Consider the following 25,637-nt stretch of genomic DNA (forward strand, 5'->3'; position numbering starts at 1 on the left):
AGCTGCATTAGTTCGCTGCGCAGCATTGAGGCAAAAAAAGTCACTTCTGCGCATGCGTATGCGGCGCAATGCACACGCACGACGTACTATTACAACGAACGATGTAGTTTTGCACAGGGTCTAACGAAGCTTTTCAGTCGCACTGCTGGCCGCAGAGTGATTGACAGGAAGTGGGCATTTCTGGGTGTCTACTGACCGTTTTCAGGGAGTGTTCAAAAAAACGCAGGCGTGCCAGGAAAAACGCAGACATGGCTGGGCGAACGCAGGGCGTGTTTGTTACGTCAAAACAGGAACTGAACAGTCTGAAGTGATCGCAAGCGCTGAGTAGGTCTGAAGCTACGCTGAAACTGCACAAAATTATTTTGTAGCTGTTGTGCGATCCTTTCGTTCACACTTCTGCTAAGCTAAAATACACTCCCAGTGGGAGGCGGCATAGCGTTTGCACGGCTGCTAAAAACTGCTAGCTAGCGATCAACTCGGAATGACCACCATAGACATCACATGTACATAAGTATTCCCAGCCTTTGCCATAAAGCTCAAAATTGAGCTCAGGTGCATCCTGTTTCCACTGATCATCCTTGAGATGTTCCTACAGCTTAATTGGCGTCCACCTGTGGTAAATTCAGTTGATTGGACATGATTTGGAAAGGCACACACCTGTCTATATAAGGTCCCAGGGGTGGTCTTCAGTATGCCGACTGACGGGATCCCGGCGCACAGTATACCGGCGCCGGGATCCCGACAGCCGGCATACCGACACTTATTCTCCCTCGTGGGGGTCCACGACCCCTCTGGAGGGAGAATAAAATAGTGTGGCACGCGTAGCGCGCCACCGTGCCCGTAGCGTGTTATTTCACCTCTACGCAGGCAGATGTCACCCCACACACACCTCTCCCTCAGCAGGCGTGCACAAGATGGGGGGGTGCGGAAGTCGGTGTCAGGGCACACCAGGGGACCACCTGCATATCTTGCAATGCCGAAATCCACATAACACCGATTTGGGTGGAATTATATCTAAAGTGAATATAATGGACTAAACCACTAATTATGCTCAATGGGGGTTATTCAGGTCTGTTAGCGAACCAAAAAAGTACACTCATGGGTAAAAACTAGAGATGAGCGGGTTCGGTTCCTCGGGATCCGAACCCCCCCGAACTTCACCCATTTTACACGGTTCCGAGGCAGACTCGAATCTTCCCGCCTTTCTCGGTTAACCCGAGCGCGCCCGAACGTCATCATCCCGCTGTCGTATTCTCGCGAGATTCGTATTCTATATAAGGAGCCGCGCGTTGCTGCCATTTTCACTCGTGCATTGGAGATGATAGGGAGAGAACGTGTGCAGCATTCTCTCAGCTGTGTTCAGTGTGCTGCAAATATCTGTGCTCAGTGTGCTGCAAATATCTGTGCTCAGTGTGCTGCAAATATCTACGTTCTCTGACTGAAAAACGCTCCATATCTGTGCTCAGTGTGCTGCAAATATCTGTGCTCAGTGTGCTTTATTGTGGGGACTGGGGACCACCAGTATTATACAGTAGGAGGACAGTGCAGAGTTTTGCTGACCAGTGACCACCAGTATTATACGTTCTCTGCCTGAAAAACGCTCCATATCTGTGCTGCATTGTAGTATATAGTAGGAGGACAGTGCAGAATTTTGCTGACCAGTGACCACCAGTATTATATCAGTACAGTACAGTAGTCCACTGCTCTACCTACCTCTGTGTCGTCAAGTATAGTATCCATCCATACCTGTGGTGCATTTAAGTTTTGCGCAGTATATATATAGTAGGAGTACAGTGCATAATTTTGCTGACCACCAGTATATAATATATAGCAGTACGGTACAGTAGTCCACTGCTCTACCTACCTCTGTGTCGTCAAGTATACTATCCATCCATACCTGTGGTGCATTTTAGTTGTTGTGCGCAGTATATATAGTAGGAGGACAGTGCAGAATTTTGCTGACCACCAGTATATAATATATAGCAGTACGGTACAGTAGGCCACTGCTCTACCTACCTCTGTGTCGTCAAGTATACTATCCATCCATACCTGTGGTGCATTTTAGTTGTTGTGCGCAGTATATATAGTAGGAGAACAGTGCATAATTTTGCTGACCACCAGTATATAATATATAGCAGTACGGTACAGTAACCACTGCTCTACCTACCTCTGTGTCGTCAAGTATACTATCCATCCATACCTGTGGTGCATTTCAGTTGTGCGCAGTATATATAGTAGGAGTACAGTGCATAATTTTGCTGACCACCAGTATATAATATATAGCAGTACGGTACAGTAGGCCACTGCTCTACCTACCTCTGTGTCGTCAAGTATACTATCCTTCCATATCTGTGGTGCATTTTAGTTGTTGTGCGCAGTATATATAGTAGGAGGACAGTACATAATTTTGCTGACCACCAGTATAAAATATATAGCAGTACGGTACAGTAGGCCACTGCTCTACCTACCTCTGTGTCGTCAAGTATACTATCCATCCATACCTGTGGTGCATTTTACTTGTTGTGTGCAGTATATATAGTAGGAGGACAGTGCATAATTTTGCTGACCACCAGTATATAATATATAGCAGTACGGTACAGTAACCACTGCTCTACCTACCTCTGTGTCGTCAAGTATACTATCCATCCATACCTGTGGTGCATTTTAGTTGTGCGCAGTATATATAGTAGGAGTACAGTGCATAATTTTGCTGACCACCAGTATATAATATATAGCAGTACGGTACAGTAGGCTACTGCTCTACCTACCTCTGTGTCGTCAAGTATACTATCCATCCATACCTGTGGTGCATTTTAGTTGTGCGCAGTATATATAGTAGGAGGACAGTGCATAATTTTGGTGACCACCAGTATATAATATATAGCAGTATGGTACAGTAGGCCACTGCTCTACCTACCTCTGTGTCGTCAAGTATACTATCCTTCCATATCTGTGGTGCATTTTAGTTGTTGTGCGCAGTATATATAGTAGGAGGACAGTGCATAATTTTGCTGAGCACCAGTATAAAATATATAGCAGTACGGTACAGTAGGCCACTGCTCTACCTACCTCTGTGTCGTCAAGTATACTATCCATCCATACCTGTGGTGCATTTTAGTTGTGCGCAGTATATATAGTAGGAGGACAGTGCATAATTTTGCTGACCACCAGTATAAAATATATAGCAGTACGGTACAGTAGGCCACTGCTCTACCTACCTCTGTGTCGTCAAGTATACTATCCATCCATACCTGTGGTGCATTTTAGTTGTTGTGCGCAGTATATATAGTAGGAGGACAGTGCAGAATTTTGCTGACCACCAGTATATAATATATAGCAGTACGGTACAGTAGGCCACTGCTCTACCTACCTCTGTGTCGTCAAGTATACTATCCATCCATACCTGTGGTGCATTTTAGTTGTGCGCAGTATATATAGTAGGAGTACAGTGCATAATTTTGCTGACCACCAGTATATAATATATAGCAGTACGGTACAGTAGGCCACTGCTCTACCTACCTCTGTGTCGTCAAGTATACTATCCATCCATACCTGTGGTGCATTTTAGTTGTGCGCAGTATATATAGTAGGACAGTGCATAATTTTGCTGACCACCAGTATATAATATATAGCAGTACGGTACAGTAGGCCACTGCTCTACCTACCTCTGTGTCGTCAAGTATACTATCCATCCATACCTGTGGTGCATTTTAGTTGTGCGCAGTATATATAGTAGGAGGACAGTGCATAATTTTGCTGACCACCAGTATATAATATATAGCAGTACGGTACAGTAGGCCACTGCTCTACCTACCTCTGTGTCATCAAGTATACTATCCATCCATACCTGTGGTGCATTTTAGTTGTGCGCAGTATATATAGTAGGAGTACAGTGCATAATTTTGCTGACCACCAGTATATAATATATAGCAGTACGGTACAGTAGGCCACTGCTCTACCTACCTCTGTGTCGTCAAGAATACTATCCATCCATACCTGTGGTGCATTTTAGTTGTGCACAGTATATATAGTAGGAGGACAGTGCATAATTTTGCTGACCACCAGTATATAATATATAGCAGTACGGTACAGTAGGCCACTGCTCTACCTACCTCTGTGTCGTCAAGTATACTATCCATCCATACCTTTGGTGCATTTTAGTTGTGCGCAGTATATATAGTAGGAGTACAGTGCATAATTTTGCTGACCACCAGTATATAATATATAGCAGTACGGTACAGTAGGCCACTGCTCTACCTACCTCTGTGTCGTCAAGTATACTATCCATCCATACCTGTGGTGCATTTTAGTTGTGCGCAGTATATATAGTAGGAGGACAGTGCATAATTTTGCTGACCACCAGTATATAATATATAGCAGTACGGTACAGTAGGCCACTGCTCTACCTACCTCTGTGTCGTCAAGTATACTATCCATCCATACCTGTGGTGCATTTTAGTTGTGCGCAGTATATATAGTAGGAGTACAGTGCATAATTTTGCTGACCACCAGTATATAATATATAGCAGTACGGTACAGTAGGCCACTGCTCTACCTACCTCTGTGTCGTCAAGAATACTATCCATCCATACCTGTGGTGCATTTTAGTTGTGCACAGTATATATAGTAGGAGGACAGTGCATAATTTTGCTGACCACCAGTATATAATATATAGCAGTACGGTACAGTAGGCCACTGCTCTACCTACCTCTGTGTCGTCAAGTATACTATCCATCCATACCTTTGGTGCATTTTAGTTGTGCGCAGTATATATAGTAGGAGTACAGTGCATAATTTTGCTGACCACCAGTATATAATATATAGCAGTACGGTACAGTAGGCCACTGCTCTACCTACCTCTGTGTCGTCAAGTATACTATCCATCCATACCTGTGGTGCATTTTAGTTGTTGTGCGCAGTATATATAGTAGGAGGACAGTGCATAATTTTGCTGACCACCAGTATATAATATATAGCAGTATGGTACAGTAGGCCACTGCTCTACTACCTCTGTGTCGTCAAGCATACTATCCATCCATGCCTGTGGTGCATTTTAGTTGTGCGCAGTATATAAAGTAGGAGGACAGTGCATAATTTTGCTGACCACCAGTATATAATATATAGCAGTACGGTACAGTAGGCCATTGCTATTGATATATTATTGGCATATAATTCCACACATTAAAAAATGGAGAACAAAAATGTGGAGGGTAAAATAGGGAAAGATCAAGATCCACTTCCACCTCGTGCTGAAGCTGCTGCCACTAGTCATGGCCGAGACGATGAAATGCCATCAACGTCGTCTGCCAAGGCCGATGCCCAATGTCATAGTAGAGAGCATGTAAAACCCAAAAAACAAAAGTTCAGTAAAATGACCCAAAAATCTAAAATAAAAGCATCTGATGAGAAGCGTAAACTTGCCAATATGCCATTTACAACACGGAGTGGCAAGGAACGGCTGAGGCCCTGGCCTATGTTCATGGCTAGTGGTTCAGATTCACATGAGGATGGAAGAACTCATCCTCTCGCTAGAAAACTGCAGTGCCACTCCTAGATGGGCCAGGTGTTTGTGTCGGCCACTTGTGTCGCTTAGCTTAGTCACACAGCGACCTTGGTGCGCCTCTTTTTTTCTTTGCATCATGTGCTGTATGGGGACTATTTTTTAAATCTGCCATCCTGTCTGACACTGCAGTGCCACTCCTAGATGGGCCAGGTGTTTGTGTCGGCCACTTGGGTCGCTTAGCTTAGTCACACAGCTACCTCATTGCGCCTCTTTTTTTCTTTGCATCATGTGCTGTTTGGGGACTATTTTTTAAATCTGCCATCCTGTCTGACACTGCAGTGCCACTCCTAGATGGGCCAGGTGTTTGTGTCGGCCATTTGGGTCGCTTAGCTTAGTCACACAGCTACCTCATTGCGCCTCTTTTTTTCTTTGCATCATGTGCTGTTTGGGGACTATTTTTTAAATCTGCCATCCTGTCTGACACTGCAGTGCCACTCCTAGATGGGCCAGGTGTTTGTGTCGGCCACTTGGGTCGCTTAGCTTAGCCATCCAGCGACCTTGGTGCACCTCTTTTTTTCTTTGCATCATGTGCTGTTTGGGGACTATTTTTTAAATCTGCCATCCTGTCTGACACTGCGATGCCACTCCTAGATGGGCCAGGTGTTTGTGTCGGCCACTTGGGTCGCTTAGCTTAGCCATCCAGCGACCTTGGTGCACCTCTTTTTTTTCTCTGCACATGTTACATCTGCCCCACCTGCAGTGCAGGATGATTTTTGTGCTTTTTTTGCTTTGCTAAGAAAAGGTCTAAGAAACATATAATTGCAGCGTGTTACTGAAGCCTTCATATAATTATCCCCGTCAGTCAGAGCGTTACCTGGTCTGCGGTCAGCAGGGGCTCCTCATTTATACCAGAGTCATTTTCACTCTTCTCATTCAGCTCCTCCTCCTCTTTCTCATGGAACTGGAACGAGATGATGGAGCCATGTCATAGCAATAGATAAAGCCACACACGGCGGCTATTCTCTATAACCGCGTACATCCTGTACATTGTTCTGTTACGGATACGGTATCTCGGTGGCACACACCAGCACCAAAAGTGCAGTAAGACAGAAAGCACCAGTCTCACCTTCCCACAATACGCATTCAGACTCTGCCCTGCCGTCTCACAGCCGGCTCTACAGACAATGGTCAATATGGGTCAAATGTATGCTTTACATAAGGAATGGTTACACACTGGTAATGGGTTTACATGCAGAGCCGGCCGTAGGCATAGGCAAACTAGGCAAATGCCTAGGGCATTTGGTATGCTTAGGGGCACCAGCAGCTTCTGCTGATTAAAATGATATGCAGCATGCCTATATTCTGTGTGTGACTGCGGCTGTATCTGCATACGAAATGTGTATTCCTGGAAATCACTGTAATGTAGCATTGCATATGCAGATACAGCCACAGTCGCACACAGAATATAGGCATGCCGCATATCATTCAGAAGCTGCTTGTGCATCCTAGCCACATAGTAATGCAAATAAGATGCATTTTCATAAACAAAAGGCGCCCGACGTTAGCAGAGCTGCCAGCTGACTCATGCCAGGCATCTCCTGCAGAACTAGCGGCGGTGCTAGGGGGCACCAGCCAAAATCTTGCCTAGGGCATCATATTGGTTAAGGCCTGCTCTGTTTACATGTGTGGCAGCGAGTCCCTTATCGTCCTGATAAAATCAATGTGGAGAGTCAGTTTGTCCTTATGACACCAGTATTAACAGAACAAGTGTTTTGCAGCACCGTACACAGGACAGTACAGGGAGAAAAAACTCAGCATTACAGTAAATAAATAACAAAAATAGAGTACAGGTAACATAGAGCACCTCACATTCTCATACATAATACAGCTAAGATGTAAGTAGCGAGGGAGTGATCATCGTACTACTTGAGGCTGGTGGCCATAGATAGAGATGAGCCTTTACCAGCAGGAGAGAAAGCGGGTAAAGAGGGTCGCTGAGTAGGAGAGAGCTGCGAGTGATATGTGAGGAGATGAGGGCTTAGATAACAAGAAGAAAGAGGGCCCTGCTCTGAAGAGCTAACAATCTAGTGGGGAGGGGCGACAGACAGATGACATGAGGTGCAAGCAAGCGGGAGGTAGCCTGATGGTGGGATGTAAGCAAAGCAGAGATGTTCAAAACATGAGGCAGGGGGATGGAGGAGCGGCCTCAGGACTAGATTATGCATCGGGAGGGTACGCTTTGATGAATAGGTGGGTTTATACTGTCCGTTTGAAGCTTTGCAAGGTCGGGGAGAGTCTAATGGAGCGGGGGAGCGCGTTCCACTGAAAGGGGGCAGCACGGGCAAAATCTTGAACTCGAGCATGGGAAGCAGTGACCAGGGCCGAGGAGAGGTGAGATGCATTATGAATTTTTAGAAAGGCCATGCACGGTGCAGACATATCTTCATACAAAAGTGACACAGACGTTTATTATAGGATGGTGCGCCATTATCACATGTGTTCTGCGGGGGGGGGCAGCGGAGCTGGTGGATGATGGTTGAGGTATGTCTTGTAGTGTACTTGGAACAGAGGTTATAGAGTATCAGAAGTGGATAAAAGCCAGTGTTCTCTGTATAATGGGCAATGCCAGATAAATACTAGGATGCAATAGAGTATGGGCAGCACGGATGGTGTAGTGGTTAGCATTACCACCTCACAGCACTGAGGTCATGGGTTCGATTCCCACCATGACCCTAACTGTGTGGAGTTTGTATGTTCTCCCTGCACTTGCGTGGGTTTCCTCCGGGTACTCCGGTTTCCTCCCACAATCCAAAAATATACTGGTAGGTTAATTGGCTCCCAACAAAATTAACCCTAGCGTGAATGTGTGTGCGTGTGATAGGGATTATATAGAGTGTAAGCTCCACTGGGGAAGGGACTGATGTGAACGGCCAAATATTCTCTGTACAGCGCTGCGGAATATGTGTGCACTATATAAATTACTGGTAATAAATACAAAGGACTTGATGAAAATACAGGCAAAAGGACCTGATTGCCTGCTCAGTGCACATTAAGGTGCCGGTTTACTCCCCGTTCTCAGGAGATACCTCCATAAATTAGACGTACAGCTCAGTGTGCGGGGCAACGTCACACCAAAGGTGAGATTCAGCAAAGCATTTTATGGTATGAAAATTAAGTACCGTGGGGTCACGCATCACTACACTGTGCTGCCCTTACCCTGTAGGTGCTGCTATTGGCTGTTGCCTTAGCCCCTCCCACGGCATACATCCTAGACACGGATACCCATATATACTCTGTTCTGCTGTTGTTATTATTTATATTCTGGATTTTAGTTATGTGTTGGCTTAGCCCACTGGCTCCCAAACTGTGTGCCGTGGTACCCTGGGGCGCCTCGGTGCCGCCCACGGTGCCTTGGATTGATGGTCCAAGACCAATTCAAATTATTTATGGTGAATGTAATAGGCAAAACCAGTTCTTACGGCTGCCAATCATAAAATATGTGGGCAAACAGAAGCGAATCCTGTCCCTCACCCCATAACTGAGCCTAAGGATGACATATGCAGTAAACACATTTTACTTAATTAAATTATTTTTTTTTTAAATTCCCTAATTTCTCAATAAGAAACTTTTGGCCTAGGGGTGCCGTGATTCAAAAAAGTTTGGGAAGCACTGGCTTAGCCCCTTCCGCTTCATATGTCCCTAGCCATATTTCCTGGCATGACAACAATTTCCTGGCATGAAATACTCTGTGCTGCTGTTACCACTTAAGGGCCTCATACACTAGGACGATAATGCCCGATTTCATCCGATTTCGGGCATTTGGCGTACGGGAACATGCATCGGATCAGAGCCTCCAGACTGAATATGCTGCATATTAAATCTGGTCCGACCCCGCAGGCATGGCTGGGATCGCCCAAGAAACATTGTATGCAAAAGAACAGCATACAATGCATTTTGGGCGATCCTGCTGCCCCCTCCCACTTCATACATCCCTAGAAATAGTCACACAACAGTATCATATCATGAAATACTCTGTGCTGCTGTAAAAGTTACATTCTGGGATGGCATTGGCTATGTGGAGGCTTAGCCCCTCCCGCTTCATACATCCCTAGACATGGTTACGGAACAGTTTGTCAAAGTTATATTCTTTGTGTTGTGACCAACATCTCAAGCTGTAATTGCTTGCACACTGCACCAGACGAGCCCACTACCCCTTCCTGAAGAACGTACAGTAGTGGGGGTCATTCTAACCTAATCGCACGCTGCAGTTTATCGCAGCGGTGCGATCGGGTCAGAACTGCCAGACGGCCGAAGGCAGAGGCGATCGCTGGGCGGGAGGAGGTGAAAGGGTGGCATTTGGCCGCCGTTTCGTGGGCGCGGTCCGGCCAATGCAGGCATGACCGGACCGAACGGGGGACGGGCCGCAGCGGCTGCGTGACGTCACACGCAGCCGCTGCGGGCCGGGGAGCGACGAGTAGCTCCCGGTCAGCACGCTAAAGCTGCGCTGGTCGGGAGCCACTCTTGAAGTGCAAAGGTATCACCGCTGTGCGATGCCTTTGCACTTCTGCAGGGGGAGGGGGCCGGACTGACATGCGGGGCGGACTAGCCCTGTGCTGGGCGTCCCCCCGCATGTCAGTGTCAATGATCGTAGCTGTGCAAAATTTAGCACAGCTACGATCATCTCGGAATGACCCCAGTATACAGTTAGTAATGACACTGTTTATCAGTTGCCCCATTTACTGGCCAGTCAGTAATACTATGTGATGTACAATGATCTTGTAGCAATAACTGATTCAGCGTCTTCCAGTAAATGGCTTCTGTCTAGAAGGCCAGCGTGGAACCAACATCCGGCTCTTACACGGGGAACTCGGCACATTACATCCCATTTATAGAATTCCCTTTAGAACAGCAGGAAAGTAAAGTAAGAGCGCCTGAGAGTGCAATCCCTCCCAGAGCATCTCCAACAATGGACACTTATTACAATATGCAAAACATAATTGCTGATAGGTCTGAATAATAGATTAGAGTCCTCAGGACTTGTATAACGTCCTTCTCTCTCTACTCCTCCGATGATTGTTTCACTTGGGTCATCTTTTATGGAAGAAACTGCCCACTATGAGGCCTGGAACACGGGGTGAGCACTGATCCATCCTGAGACATTGCATCACACACCTCCATGTATGTAATATGGCAGGAAGGCCATGCCGTAAGTCACTGTCATATGGAAGGGGGCTGCTACACTGTTTCAGATTTATACTGTAGCTCGGGTACAACCACCGGGAAAGAGGGGAAAGAATGAAGAGGTTTGGTAATCTTCAACACTGGGTAAAGGTATGGCGAACTCACATCGCCCCCAGAGCTTGGGTCACCCTATACCATAGCCATGCTGGTTTCATGTGTAGAATGTATAATGCACAGGACATAGGGGGTCATTCTGACCTGATCGCACACTGCAGTTTATCGCAGCAGTGCGATCGGGTCAGAACTGCGCATGCGCGTCGGCGCTACAGTGCACCGGCGCATGCCAGACGGCCAAAGGCTGTTAGGCTGCTACGATCGCCACTGCCTGATTGACAGGCAGAGACGGTCGCTGGGCGGGGGGTGGAACGGTGGCCTTTGGCCGCCGTTTCTTGGGCGCGGTCTGGCCAACGCAGATGGGGGGGGTATGGGGGGGTATGCCGCAGCGGCTGCGTGACATCACACACAGCCGCTGCGGGCCGGGGATCGATGAGTAGCTCCCGGCCAGCACGCTAAAGCTGCGCTGGTCGGAAGCTACTCTTGAAGTGCAAAGGCATCGCCGCTGTGTGATGCCTTTGCACTTCTGCAGGGGGGCGGCACTGACATCAGGGCGGGATGGCCCTGTGCTGGGTGTCCCCCCGCATGTCAGTGTGAATGATCGTAGCTGTGCTAAATTTAACACAGCTACGATCATCTCGGAATGACCCCCATAATAGCATTACTTGTTTGCAAAGCAGGAAGCAGTAGCGATTAGAGGTATGAACATCTCTTGCGCCGGAGCGGAGGAGTGGAAAATCGCCTCTCCGGTGATCCTTGTCTGTGCCCACAGCACATCCGCCTATGCTGATGCGCAGTGTCTCTCCTCCTAGCCGGCTGACTGGGCGTGCGTGACATCTCGCTACTATCACGAGATCTCTTGTGCAGCCTGGAGCGGGCATCCGCCGCCTCCAGGGACAGAGGGGTAGATGTATTATTATGAGGCGATTAGTGGGGAGAAGTGCTATGTGCACTGATACCGCTTCTACCCCATGTAAGAAATCAGTGATCGCCGGCAAATGCGGGGGGTGCTTTGCGCCGCTGTCATTGGCGTGTAATCTTGCCTTTCCTAAAGTAATGAAATGTCTGTACTATATTATACGAATAACAGTAATTATAACTTATATAACGCAACAAACCCCACTGGCACAACAGGCAGCAAGGGATTGTGTTGTCATATAGTAATACAGAATAAGGTATAGCGGAGTCTGACACACCTCTGTGTATACATATAAGGTCATACAGTATAAGGTATAGTAACATAGTAATTGTAACACAGTAATTGAGGTTGAAAAGAGACATAATGCCCATTGCGTTCAACATGTATACTGTATCAGGTTGAGTTTATTATAATGTACCTGCTGAAGAATGTTTTATGACTAGTTAACAACTATAAGTCATGTTACACCCGGATTAACAACATCAATATTTTAAATGTTGTAACCCTTGTATATCCTTTTCAATCAGAAATTCATCTATTCCTTTTTTAAATGCATTTACAGAGTCTACCATTACCACCTTCCCTGGAAAGGAATTCCACATCCTGATTGCCCTAACAGTAAAGAACCCTTTCCTCCGTTGCGTACAGAATTTTTTTTCCCTCCAGCCTCAACGAGTGCCCGCGTGTCCTAAACAGAGTTCTTTTAATAAATAATTCCTCTGATAACTCTTTGTAGTGCCCCTTTACATATTTGAAGATATTAATAATGTCTCCTCTTAGACGCCTTTTTTCCGGTGTATACATGTTTAACCTAGTAAGCCTTTCCTCGTAATCCAGTCCTTCTAGGCCTTTAATCAATTTAGTAGCTCGCTTTTGAACCCTCTCGAGTTCACCGATATCTTTTTTATACAGTGGTGCCCAAAACTGAACACAATATTCAAGGTGCGGACGTACCAATGACTTATACAGCGGCATGATTACATCCGAGTCCCTTGTCTCAATTCCCGGTTTTATGCACGCTAGCACCTTACTTGCCTTCTTTACTGCGCTTTGACATTGTATGCGGTTATTAAGCTAATTATCAATAAATACCCCAAAATCTTTTTCCAAAACTGTTACCCCTAGACTTTTCCCGTTTAGTGGAATGTATTGGTGACACATAAGGTAATACGAGGCACAGTGTAACACAATCACATACCTCAGAGTCGGAGAGGTTGCCATTCAGTAGCTCCTCACTATGCTCCCTCCATTTCTCCCCGTTTAGTGGAATGTAGTTGTCGGTGAGGGCGTCCCAGACTCTGTGAATGAAATACACATGTCAGCGACCGGCGGCTGGACCAGCTCTAGCCTGAGGATAATGATGTCAGTGCCCAGAAATCTGCAGATGCAGAGGGGAGAACTGAGCTGCCTGAAAGAGTCACATCCACCATTCACACAAGTACATAATGAACAATTAGTCCGCGGTGTAGTCATCCAAGATATGAACAATATCAGTCATATAAAATTAGAAATCTTCAGTTAAAAAGGAAAGTTATGAGCTAAAGCGAATACAGTATATATACCGATCAGGCAAAACATTATAACCAGCTGCCTAACACTGTGTAAATCCCCCTTGTGCCGCCAAAATAGCTCTGACCCATCGAGGTAGGGTATCTGGCACCAAGAGGTTAGCAGCAGATCCTCCTAGGCAAACACAGGGGGGGGGTCCGGTTGCCTGGAAACCCCCCTCGCTAGCCCACACCATGACTACAGCAATTGTATATAATCCAATTTTACTACATGTTTTAAATATCTCCTCAGTATTATAAATAAAATAATTAGCAACACAGGTGGATCTTTTAAAATGTGTCAGTCAGTAATTAATACACATGTGTGCACCAACTAGGATCTGTAAAACATGCACTAGGGGTGCACTGATATAGAACATCAATAGGGTTAATTATTAATAATGTAATGTGTACATACGGTATATGGCCATGGCAGTTTCTAGGTTCTTCTGCCATTCCCTCAGACTTGCTTCCATGCTCTGGTTTGGTGCCCACATCTCAGCTCAGGCAGGATGTCCCTACTACCCCATGTAATGGCTTACTGTGATTGCTGGCCATGTATATGTCAGAATTATGACATACAGTACACTGAACTTTGTATGATGCATGTTATAGCTGCTTCATGCTAATTATGCCCTCTTCATGGACTGGCCACATGCCCTCTAACATCAAGCAGTTGGAAACCCCGTCTAGAAATCCTGCGTTTGCCACTGCTCCTCAGTCCTGCAATGTGCGAGGTGGGGCCTCCGTGGCTCAGGCTAGGTTTCCCAACACATCCCAAACATACTCGATCGGACTGAGATCTGGAGAATCCAGAGGCCACGTCAGCACCTTGAACTCTTTGCCATGTTCCTCAAACCATTCCTGAGCAATGTTTACAGGGTGGCAGAGCGTATTACCCTGCTGAGAGAGGCCACCACCATCAGGGAATACCACTGCCATGAAGAGGTGAGCTTAGTATGCAAAAATGTTTAGGTGGGATGTTCGTGTCTAAGCAGGAACCAAGGTATTCCAGCAGAACATTGCCCAGAGCATCACACTGCCCCCGCTGGTTGCCTTCTTCCAATAGTGCCATCTCTTCCTGGCTGGCCACATGATTTAAAAGATAGCGTGATTTTTTTCATTGTTCATAGGTCGACATGGACACCGTATAAGTGTACTGCGTCCACTCACTGCGATCGCCATGCTTCAGGCACGGAGCCTCGCTGCGCTCGGCACACTATTATATTCACCCTCCAGGTCCACCTGGATGGTAAAGTATGAATAAGTCGGTTTCGAATGAAAAAATCAGGAAAAACTCATGCCAACTTTTTGACCTGTCGACATTTTAAATGTCGTTATTTTGACCTTGTCGGGATTTTGACCTTGTCGGCATTTTGACCGTCGGTCAATGGTTGTTGGGATTTTGACCATCGGGATTTTGATTGTAGGTAAATTGACTGTCACAAGACCGTCTGTTTTGGAGATGCTCTGACCCAGCCGTCTAGCCATCACAATTTGTCCCTTGTCATAACATAGTTCTTTGAGGTTGAAAAAAGACAATTTGTCCATCGGGTTCAACCTATTTGTGGTCTCCTACGCTGTATTATTTTTAGAACTAATTTAGTCTGTTGCTAATGTTGTCCGTTGTGTTTATTCCATAATGCGTGACTATGCACCATAACCCTGTATATCCTTATCCATTAAGTACTTATCTAGCCCATTCTTAAAAGTGTTGTCCGAGTCCGCCATTACTACTCTCTCAGGCAGGGAATTCCAAACACGTATTGTCATTACTGTGAAGAAACCTTTACGTATCTGTGTGCAAAATCTCCTCTCCTCTAACCAGTCCTACGTGTCCTCTGTGTTGATCTTACCAAAAAAAGATCCCCCGCAAGCTCTGTGTATTGTCCCCTTATATATTTGTAAATGTTGATCATGTCCCCTCTTAGTCTCCTCTTTTCCAGTGTAAACATGCCCAGCCTTGCAAGCCTTTCCTCGTATTCCAGGGTCAAAGTTGCTTTGCTTATTACTCTTGCCCATTTTTCCTGCTTCCAACACATCAACTTCATGAACTGCTTACCTGCACTGCTAGGCAATATCCAATGTCCCTAAATAAATCTAAATCAGTGCTAGTCAGGTGCACTCCTGTCAATTAATTTAATAAGTATAGTACATAAAAGATTTGAGACGTACTGCCAGTATAGTTAAGACCGCAAAAACAAATGGATGTGCTGTAAAGCATATAAATAATTACGTGTCAACATATACTGTATATACACAAATGTATGAGATATGTGCACAATAGCGCTCCCCTGCCATGTTTTATACACATTTCGGCAAACGCCTGACTAGCACTGATTTCTAGTTTGTGCTGGGACTCAGCCCTCTCCCTATGTGGCTGCTGCACAATTTATAAATGCGGCCTCGGGAAGGTGTGTACTGATGCACCCAGGAGATGCTCTGATGTTGGTAGGTGAGCTTACCCTAATATACTACACACAATCTCCTACTTATGTATGTGCTGACACATAGTTATTTATATTGTTTTACAGCACTGGACTTTCATTTATTTTTCCTCAATAACTCGGCCAGCTGATGATACAGACGTGTTCTATAATCAGGAATACCGGACAGCAAATAGGGTCACTTGATAGAAAAGGGATGCACTACCGTCTAGATAAGGGGTGGCCAAGTGGTCGCTCACATTCTACAGGGTAACCACTGTACAGTGGCCAGAAGAACGCATGAACACTGATGCGGCTGATTGTAGGAAAGAGTGACTGACTGGCAGTGCTGGAACAGGGTTGGTATATAGGGCTTTAGGGTTAATTCAGACCTGATCGCTCCTCTGTGAACTTGCAGAGGTTTGCAATCAGATAGCCGCCCCCGACAGAGTGAAAACTCGCCCTGTGCAAGTCTGCGTACGCCGTGCGAAAATATCTGCGAATGCCGGTCAGCTGCAAATCCGTTCGCAACTCACTCACCATCGAATGATTTTTCCAGTCTGTGCATAGCCCAGGACTTACCCCTACAGTGCGATACAAAGAGGCTGATCGGGGCCGGAGCTGACTTCACACACCTGCCCTGAAAACGCTTGTCCATGCGGCCCACGCCTGCGTTTTTCCTGACACTCCCAGATAATGGGCAGTTACCACCCCCAAACGCTGGCTTCCTGGCAAACAACTTGCATACGACTAGCGATAAAAAAAGTAGCTGGATTTTTTTTTTTGCGGTTTGTCCTCACGTGTGCGCACTACGATCCATACGCATGCGCTGTCAATCGCTAAACGGCCGCCTTGTGCACAACAGTGATCAGGTCTGAGTCGGGCCTTTAGTCAGGTCACATCGCAATCGCGACCACGTTTTTTTGAGAACAGTCCCGTCCTGCACGTGCAGTTAATGCGATCGGATCGCATTAATTGCGAACTCCTCTGCCTGATTTACAGGCAGAGACATTCGTGGAGCGGTGACCGAGCGTTTTGGGGCTGCGTTGGGTAAACGGGGGCATGTCGGCAGCGTTTTAGGTGCGGCTGCGTGTCATCAAACGCAAACACTCCGATAGAGAAAATGGTGGCGGGACTCCTGCAGCCAGGCGATCGCAATTACAGCGTGATCACAGTGGGTGGGCAGCGGGTCGCATTCTTGGTGGCCTTGCCCTGCGATGGGCGGCCCTAGCATGCGATTGCAAGGATTGCAAAATCTGCTAAAAAGCAGAATCGCAATCCTTACTGAATGAGGGGAGTCATCCCGAGTTGATCGCTAGCTGCATTTGTTCGCAGCGCAGCGAACAGGCTATAAAACGGCAGTTCTGCGCATGTGTATGCGGCGCAATGCACACGCGCGTCGTACGGGCACAACGGATTATGTAGTTTTGCACAGGGTCTAGCAAAGCTTTTCAGTCGCACTGCTGACCACAGAGTGATTGACAGGAAGTGGGCGTTTCTGGGTGGCAACTGGGAATGTTCGGAAAAACGCAGGCGTGCCAGTAAAAACGCAGGGCGTGGCTGGGCGAACGCTGGGCGGGTGTGTGACGTCAAAACAGGAACTGAATAGTCTGAAGTCATCGCAAGCGCTGAGTAGGTATTGAGCTACTCTGAAACTGCACCAATTTTTGTAGCTGCTCTGCGATCCTTTCGTTCGCACTTCTGCTGAGCTAAAATACACTCCCAGTGGGAGGCGACATAGCGTTTGCACGGCTGCTAAAAACTGCTAGCGAGCGAACAACTCGGAATTACCCCCAAGGTCCATAGAGCGCAAAAGAAAATATAGAGGATACTTGCCAGCCAGAAACCCTTAAATACATGTAAATTATTATTCATTATTCCTCAGTGGATACAGAAGCCTTAGCTGTCACCATCAATAACAATATAGGGATTGATGTAGAGTGATAAATACGCCAACCTGCGTAAAGTATCTACATGACTTTGCCCTGAGCAAGCTTGGAAAGAAAATGCGCGCAAATACAACGATTGCAGACCTGCACTGGTATAGGGCACTTGGGAGCTCTTTACAATTGCCCACACATATAGCCTGGAAATAAAAGAATGACATGCCATACAGAAAATAAGAATTTACTTACCGATAATTCTATTTCTCATAGTCCGTAGTGGATGCTGGGAACTCCGAAAGGACCATGGGGAATAGCGGCTCCGCAGGAGACTGGGCACAAAAGTAAAAGCTTTAGGACTAGCTGGTGTGCACTGGCTCCTCCCCCTATGACCCTCCTCCAAGCCTCAGTTAGGATACTGTGCCCGGACGAGCGTACACAATAAGGAAGGATTTTGAATCCCGGGTAAGACTCATACCAGCCACACCAATCACACCGTACAACCTGTGATCTGAACCCAGTTAACAGCATGATAACAGAGGAGCCTCTGAAAAGATGGCTCACAACAATAATAACCCGATTTGTGTAACTATGTACAAGTATTGCAGACAATCCGCACTTGGGATGGGCGCCCAGCATCCACTACGGACTATGAGAAATAGAATTATCGGTAAGTAAATTCTTATTTTCTCTGACGTCCTAGTGGATGCTGGGAACTCCGAAAGGACCATGGGGATTATACCAAAGCTCCCAAACGGGCGGGAGAGTGCGGATGACTCTGCAGCACCAAATGAGAGAACTCCAGGTCCTCCTCAGCCAGGGTATCAATTTTGTAGAATTTTACAAACGTATTTGCTCCTGACCAAGTAGCTGCTCGGCAAAGTTGTAAAGCCGAGACCCCTCGGGCAGCCGCCCAAGATGAGCCCATCTTCCTTGTGGAGTGGGCATTTACAGATTTTTGGCTGTGGCAGGCCTGCCACAGAATGTGCAAGCTGAATTGTACTACAAATCCAACGAGCAATAGTCTGCTTAGAAGCAGGAGCACCCAGCTTGTTGGGTGCATACAGGATAAACAGCGAGTCAGATTTTCTGACTCCAGCCGTCCTGGAAACATATATTTTCAGGGCCCTGACAACGTCTAGCAACTTGGAGTCCTCCAAGTCCCTAGTAGCCGCAGGCACCACAATAGGTTGGTTCAGGTGAAACGCTGAAACCACCTTAGGGAGAAACTGAGGACGAGTCCTCAATTCCGCCCTGTCCGAATGGAAAATCAGATAAGGGCTTTTACAGGATAAAGCCGCCAATTCTGACACGCGCCTGGCCCAGGCCAGGGCCAACAGCATGACCACTTTCCATGTGAGATATTTTAACTCCACAGATTTAAGTGGTTCAAACCAATGTGACTTTTTGGAACCCAAAAACTACATTGAGATCCCAAGGTGCCACTGGAGGCACAAAAGGAGGCTGTATATGCAGTACCCCTTTTACAACGTCTGAACTTCAGGGACTGAAGCTAGTTCTTTTTGGAAGAAAATTGACAGGGCCGAAATTTGAACCTTAATGGACCCCAATTTCAGGCCCATAGACACTCCTGTTTGCAGGAAATGTAGGAATCGACCCAGTTGAATATCCTCTGTCGGGCCTTACTGGCCTCGCACCACGCAACATATTTTCGCCAAATGCGGTGATAATGTTTTGCGGTTACATCCTTCCTGGCTTTGATCAGGATAGGGATGACTTCACCCGGAATGCCTTTTTTCCTTCAGGATCCGGCGTTCAACCGCCATGCCGTCAAACGCAGTCGCGGTAAGTCTTGGAATAGACAGGGTCCTTGCTGAAGCAGGTCCCTTCTTAGAGGTAGAGGCCACGGATCCTCCGTGAGCATCTTTTGAAGTTCCGGTTACCAAGTCCTTCTTGGCCAATCCGGAGCCACGAATATAGTGCTTACTCCTCTCCATCTTATCAATCTCAGTACCTTGGGTATGAGAGGCAGATGAGGGAACACATACACTGACTGGTACACCCACGGTGTTACCAGAGCGTCTACAGCTATTGCCTGAGGGTCCCTTGACCTGGCGCAATACCTGTCGAGTTTTTCCCAACGGTTTATAATCATGTGGAAGACTTCTGGGTGAAGTCCCCACTCTCCCGGGTGGAGGTCGTGTCTGCTGAGGAAGTCTGCTTCCCAGTTGTCCACTCCCGGAATTGCTGACAGTGCTATCACATGATTTTCCGCCCAGCGAAGAATCCTTGCAGCTTCTGCCATTGCCCTCCTGCTTCTTGTGCCACCCTGTCTGTTTACGTGGGTGACTGCCGTGATGTTGTCCGACTGGATCAACACCGGCTGACCTTGAAGCAGAGGTCTTGCTAAGCTTAGAGCATTGTAAATGGCCCTTAGCTTCAGGATATTTATGTGAAGTGATGTCTCCAGGCTTGACCATAAGCCCTGGAAATTCCTTCCCTGTGCGACTGCTCCCCAGCCTCGCAGGCTGGCATCCGTGGTCACCAGGACCCAGTCCTGAATGCCGAATCTGCGGCCCTCTAGAAGATGAGCACTCTGCAACCACCACAGGAGGGACACCCTTGTTCTTGGTGACAGGGTTATCCGCTGATGCATCTGAAGATGCGACCCGGACCATTTGTCCAGCAGGTCCCACTGGAAAGTTCTTGCGTGGAATCTGCCGAATGGGATTGCTTCGTAGGAAGCCACCATTTTACCCAGAACCCTTGTGCATTGATGCACTGAGACTTGGCTCGGTTTTAGGAGGTTCCTGACTAGCTCGGATAACTCCCTGGCTTTCTCCTCCGGGAGAAAAACCTTTTTCTGGACTGTGTCCAGGATCATCCCTAGGAACAGAAGACGAGTCGTCGGAACCAGCTGCGATTTTGGAATATTGAGAATCCAATCGTGCTGCCGCAACACTACCTGAGATAGTGCTACACCGACCTCCAACTGTTCCCTGGATCTTACCCTTATCAGGGAATCGTCCAAGTAAGGGATAACTAAAATTCCCTTCCTTCGAAGGAATATCATCATTTCGGCCATTACCTTGGTAAAGACCCGGGGTGCCGTGGACCATCCATACGGCAGCGTCTGAACTGATAGTGACAGTTCTGTACCATAAACCTGAGGTACCCTTGGTGAGAAGGGTAAATTTGGACATGAAGGTAAGCATCCTTGATGTCCCGAGACATCATGTAGTCCCCTTCTTCCAGGTTCGCAATCACTGCTCTGAGTGACTCAATCTTGAATTTGAACCTCTGTATGTAAGTGTTCAAAGATTTTAGATTTAGAATCGGTCTCACCGAGCCGTCCGGCTTCGGTACCACAACAGTGTGGAATAATACCCCGTTCCCTGTTGCAGGAGGGGTACCTTGATTATCACCTGCTGGGAATACAGCTTGTGAATGGCTTCCAAAACTGTCTCCCTGTCAGAAGGAGACATCGGTAAAGCCGACTTTAGGAAACGGCGAGGGGGAGACGTCTCGAATTCCAATTTGTACCCCTGAGATATCACCTGAAGGATCCAGGGGTCTACTTGCGAGTGAGCCCACTGCGCGCTGAAATTCATTGAGACGGGCCCCCCACCGTGCCTGATTCTGCTTGTAAAGCCCCAGCGTCATACTGAGGGCTTGGCAGAGGCGGGAGAGGGTTTCTGTTCCTGGGAACTGGCTGATTTCTGCAGCCTTTTTCCTCTCCCTCTGTCACGGGGCAGAAATGAGGAACCTTTTGCCCGCTTGTCCACGAAAAGACTGCGCCTGATAATACGGCGTCTTCTCATGTTGAGAGGCGACCTGGGGTACAAACGTGGATTTCCCAGCTGTTGCCGTGGCCACCAGGTCTGAAAGACCGACCCCAAATAACTCCTCCCCTTAATAAGGCAATACTTCCAAATGCCGTTTGAAATCCGCATCACCTGACCACTGTCGTGTCCATAACCCTCTACTGGTAGAAATGGACAACGCACTTAGACTTGATGCCAGTCGGCAAATATTCCGCTGTGCATCACGCATATATAGAAATGCATCTTTTAAATGCTCTATAGGCAAAAATATACTGTCCCTATCTAGGGTATCAATATTTTCAGTCAGGGAATCCGACCACGCCAACCCAGCACTGCACATCCAGGCTGAGGCGATTGCTGGTCGCAGTATAACACCAGTATGTGTGTAAATACATTTTAGGATACCCTCCTGCTTTCTATCAGCAGGATCCTTAAGGGCGGCCATCTCAGGAGAGGGTAGAGCCCTTACAAGCGTGTGAGCGCTTTATCCACCCTAGGGGGTGTTTCCCAACGCACCCTAACCTCTGGCGGGAAAGGATATAATGCCAATAACATTTTAGAAATTATCAGTTGTTATCGGGGGAAACCCACGCATCATCACACACCTCATTTAATTTCTCAGATTCAGGAAAACTACAGGTAGTTTTTCCTCACCGAACATAATACCCCTTTTTTGGTGGTACTCGTATTATCAGAAATGTGTAAAACATTTTTCATTGCCTCAATCATGTAACGTGTGGCCCTACTGGAAGTCACATTTGTCTCTTCACAGTCGACACTGGAGTCAGTACCCGTGTCGGCGTCTATATCTGCCATCTGAGGTAACGGGTGCTTTAGAGCCCCTGACGGCCTATGAGACGTCTGGACAGGCACAAACTGAGTAGCCGGCTGTCTCATGTCAACCACTGTCTTTTATACAGAGCTGACACTGTCACGTAATTCCTTCCAACAGTTCATCCACTCAGGTGTCGACCCCCTAGGGGGTGACATCACTATTACAGGCAATCTGCTCCGTCTCCACATCATTTTTCTCCTCATACATGTCGACACAAACGTACCGACACACAGCACACACACAGGGAATGCTCTGATAGAGGACAGGACCCCACTAGCCCTTTGGGGAGACAGAGGGAGAGTTTGCCAGCACACACCAGAGCGCTATATATATACAGGGATAACCTTATATAAGTGTTTTTCCCCTTATAGCTGCTGTATAGTTAATACTGCGCCTAATTTGTGCCCCCCTCTCTTTTTTAGCCCTTTCTGTAGTGTAGTGACTGCAGGGGAGAGCCAGGGAGCTTCCCTCCAACGGAGCTGTGAGGGAAAATGGCGCCAGTGTGCTGAGGAGATAGGCTCCGCCCCCTTATCGGCGGCCTTATCTCCCGTTTTTCTATGTATTCTGGCAGGGGTTAAATGCATCCATATAGCCCAGGAGCTATATGTGATGTATTTTTTTGCCATCTAAGGTATTTTTATTGCGTCTCAGGGCGCCCCCCCCCAGCGCCCTGCACCCTCAGTGACCGGAGTGTGAAGTGTGCTGAGAGCAATGGCGCACAGCTGCGGTGCTGTGCGCTACCTTATTGAAGACAGGACGTCTTCTGCCGCCGATTTTCCGGACCTCTTCTGCTCTTCTGGCTCTGTAAGGGGGACGGCGGCGCGGCTCTGGGACCCATCCATGGCTGGGCCTGTGATCGTCCCTCTGGAGCTAATGTCCAGTAGCCTAAGAAGCCCAATCCACTCTGCACGCAGGTGAGTTCGCTTCTTCTCCCCTTAGTCCCTCGATGCAGTGAGCCTGTTGCCAGCAGGACTCACTGAAAATAAAAAACCTAATTTAAACTTTTACTCTAAGCAGCTCAGGAGAGCCACCTAGATTGCACCCTTCTCGTTCGGGCACAAAAATCTAACTGAGGCTTGGAGGAGGGTCATAGGGGGAGGAGCCAGTGCACACCAGCTAGTCCTAAAGCTTTTACTTTTGTGCCCAGTCTCCTGCGGAGCCGCTATTCCCCATGGTCCTTTCGGAGTTCCCAGCATCCACTAGGACGTCAGAGAAAACTCTAGTAACTGATTTGGACATCAATATAGGTCTGTCTCTGTTCTTATTAAAGCACCAAAATAATTATCAGCCAGCGATGAGTTACTCTAGAGTGTTTTCTATGGAAAGATCAATGAAGACAGAACGGAAGCTGGCCCACGGGGGCCGACATCCCAGAACAATGATCCCCCAGCACTGCAGCCAGAATCCCAGCCCGAGTCTTGCTCTCCTCTCTGCACGGATCACACCAGCTATGGCCACAACACCGAGCTGGCCGTTACCAGGGTTATGCAAACTTGGCACTGCTCCCACCTACAGAAGAATCTCATTCCACTAATTGCCTGGAGAGGCCAAGCAATAATAACTAATGTAATCACTAGAGGAGTGCGCAGGAAGTCTGGTGATCCTGGTAATGAACCGCGTCAAAAGTCCGGCGCACCATCTACAATTGGTTTATGCAACCTGTGGAATTGTAAGCCCCAGTAAGACAGGTTTGCTCTCTGTAATCAGAGCAGACTATTTTCCTGACATACTGGGAGACCAAAACTCAGCACATAATCAGCCTGATCTTCAAGTCACCTTCTCATCGTCTCCTGATCACAAAAGGGAGGAGGTGGGAATAGGGAACTCGTCGAATGGTCCTGGGCGATTTTATAATACTAATGGTGGCATGCTGCGCACGGTATTGGATACGCCCCTTGGCTGCCCTGGACTTTGGGTGGCCACAGGAGACCAAAGATTGGCCACCATCGATGTTACCAGTCTGATGGAAATGCGTTTTCCATTCAATGACCAGATTTAGATGGTTGCTATCGCCGCATGCTCGTTCCGACGGCTCATCCAATGGCTAATTGGTTCCATTTAGCTGCAGACACCAGAAACACATGCATACTGCACAGACATCAATGGCTGAACCATTCATTGACCATCCTGCCAAGGCTATCCTTACCATGGAGCCACCTCATCTGCAGAGGTAGTTACACGAGTACAAGACATATGATAGTTATTGGTTATTAAAGTCTCCATGAGAGTATTTTTGTAAAAAGTTGTCAATTATGACTTTAACATCACTGTGACTGGCAGCCGCTATTGTGCAATAGTTCCCTTGAGCGAGTAATACAGATATTCTATACACCTGTGATGGACACTTGTGGAAGACTCTCAGCACCAGCAGCTTAGGGGGTAATTCCGACCTGATCGCACGCTAGGTTTTTTCGCAGCGCTGCGATCAGGTCAGAACTGCGCATGCATATGCACCGCAATGCGTAGGCGCGTCGCACGGGTACAAAGCGGATCGTTGGTGTGCGATGGATTTAACGAAGAATCCATTCGCACAGCCGATCGCAAGGAGATTGACAGGAAGAAGGTGTTTGTGGGTGGCAACTGACCGTTTTCTGGGAGTGGTTAGAAAAAAGCAGGCGTGTCCAAGCATTTGCAGGGCGGGTGTCTGACGTCAATTCCGGCCCCGAACAGGCTGAAGTGATCGCAAGGGCTGAGTAAGTCCTGGGCAACTCAGAAACTGCACAAAACTTTTTTGTACCGCTCGGCTGCACATGCGATCGCACACTTGCACAGCTAAAATACACTCCCCTATTGGCAGCGACTATCTGCTCGCAGCGCTGCAAAAAATAGCTAGCGAGCGCTCAGGTCTCAATTAGGCCCTTAGAACAATGCCAGCCAGCCCCCTTGCATTGTTCACATTTTATTTCTTTACATCATGAAATCAAAATGCACTTACAGAACTTTTCCCTCAACCAACACCAAATCCTCTAATATCAAGTAAAAAGAAATAAACTAAAAAATAAAGTAAACAATAATTAAGTTCTTTTGTAATTAGAAATAAAATACAGACAATAATTGATCACATCACCTCTTTTAGTAATTTACACCTAAAAAAACAAAAACAAACACGTTGTGCATGAAACGTTGCTTGCATCCAGCTATTGACATTAAACATTTTCGATTGGTTTCAAAATAAATCCACCAGTTTCTGAGAAGTCCCATAGTAGGTTAATGTATTTCCAAAACAAAAGCTCAAAAGCTTCACCATGGGTGGGGAAAGTGTGTGATCTGAACAAGGCTAAGGCTTAGGTCTGAACAATACTTTCATATAGCACCGCCTACACCACCGAAAAAAAAAAAAAAGTTGCGCACAAGCGTCTCATATCACATTAATCAGCACAATCTCCTGTGCGTCCTAGCCGCATAACATTGTGACGAAGATGATTCTTGGGTACAAATAAACTA

At 47.2% G+C, this 25,637-nt stretch overlaps 1 protein-coding gene across 6 annotated transcripts in view; it reads right to left on the minus strand.

Annotated features, from left to right (window-relative positions):
• FEZ1 (fasciculation and elongation protein zeta 1) overlaps positions 1-25,637 on the minus strand; it is a 230,448-nt gene that overhangs the window by 55,840 nt on the left and 148,971 nt on the right. For 5 of the 6 annotated variants that reach the window (XR_010188707.1, XR_010188709.1, XR_010188708.1 and 2 more), the window contains 2 exons: positions 12,916-13,015; positions 6,378-6,464 (listed from right to left, as the gene is read on the minus strand). Coding sequence is in view for 1 of the 6 variants with exons in the window: in XM_063943777.1 (XP_063799847.1) it covers positions 6,378-6,464; positions 12,916-13,015 (187 nt within the window). In the remaining 5 variants the exon portion in view is untranslated. The remainder of the gene's footprint in view (positions 1-6,377; positions 6,465-12,915; positions 13,016-25,637) is intronic. The other variant, XR_010188711.1, reaches the window with a different exon arrangement.

Source organism: Pseudophryne corroboree, chromosome 10, assembly GCF_028390025.1.
Source record: "Pseudophryne corroboree isolate aPseCor3 chromosome 10, aPseCor3.hap2, whole genome shotgun sequence".
Taxonomy (NCBI): domain Eukaryota; kingdom Metazoa; phylum Chordata; class Amphibia; order Anura; family Myobatrachidae; genus Pseudophryne; species Pseudophryne corroboree.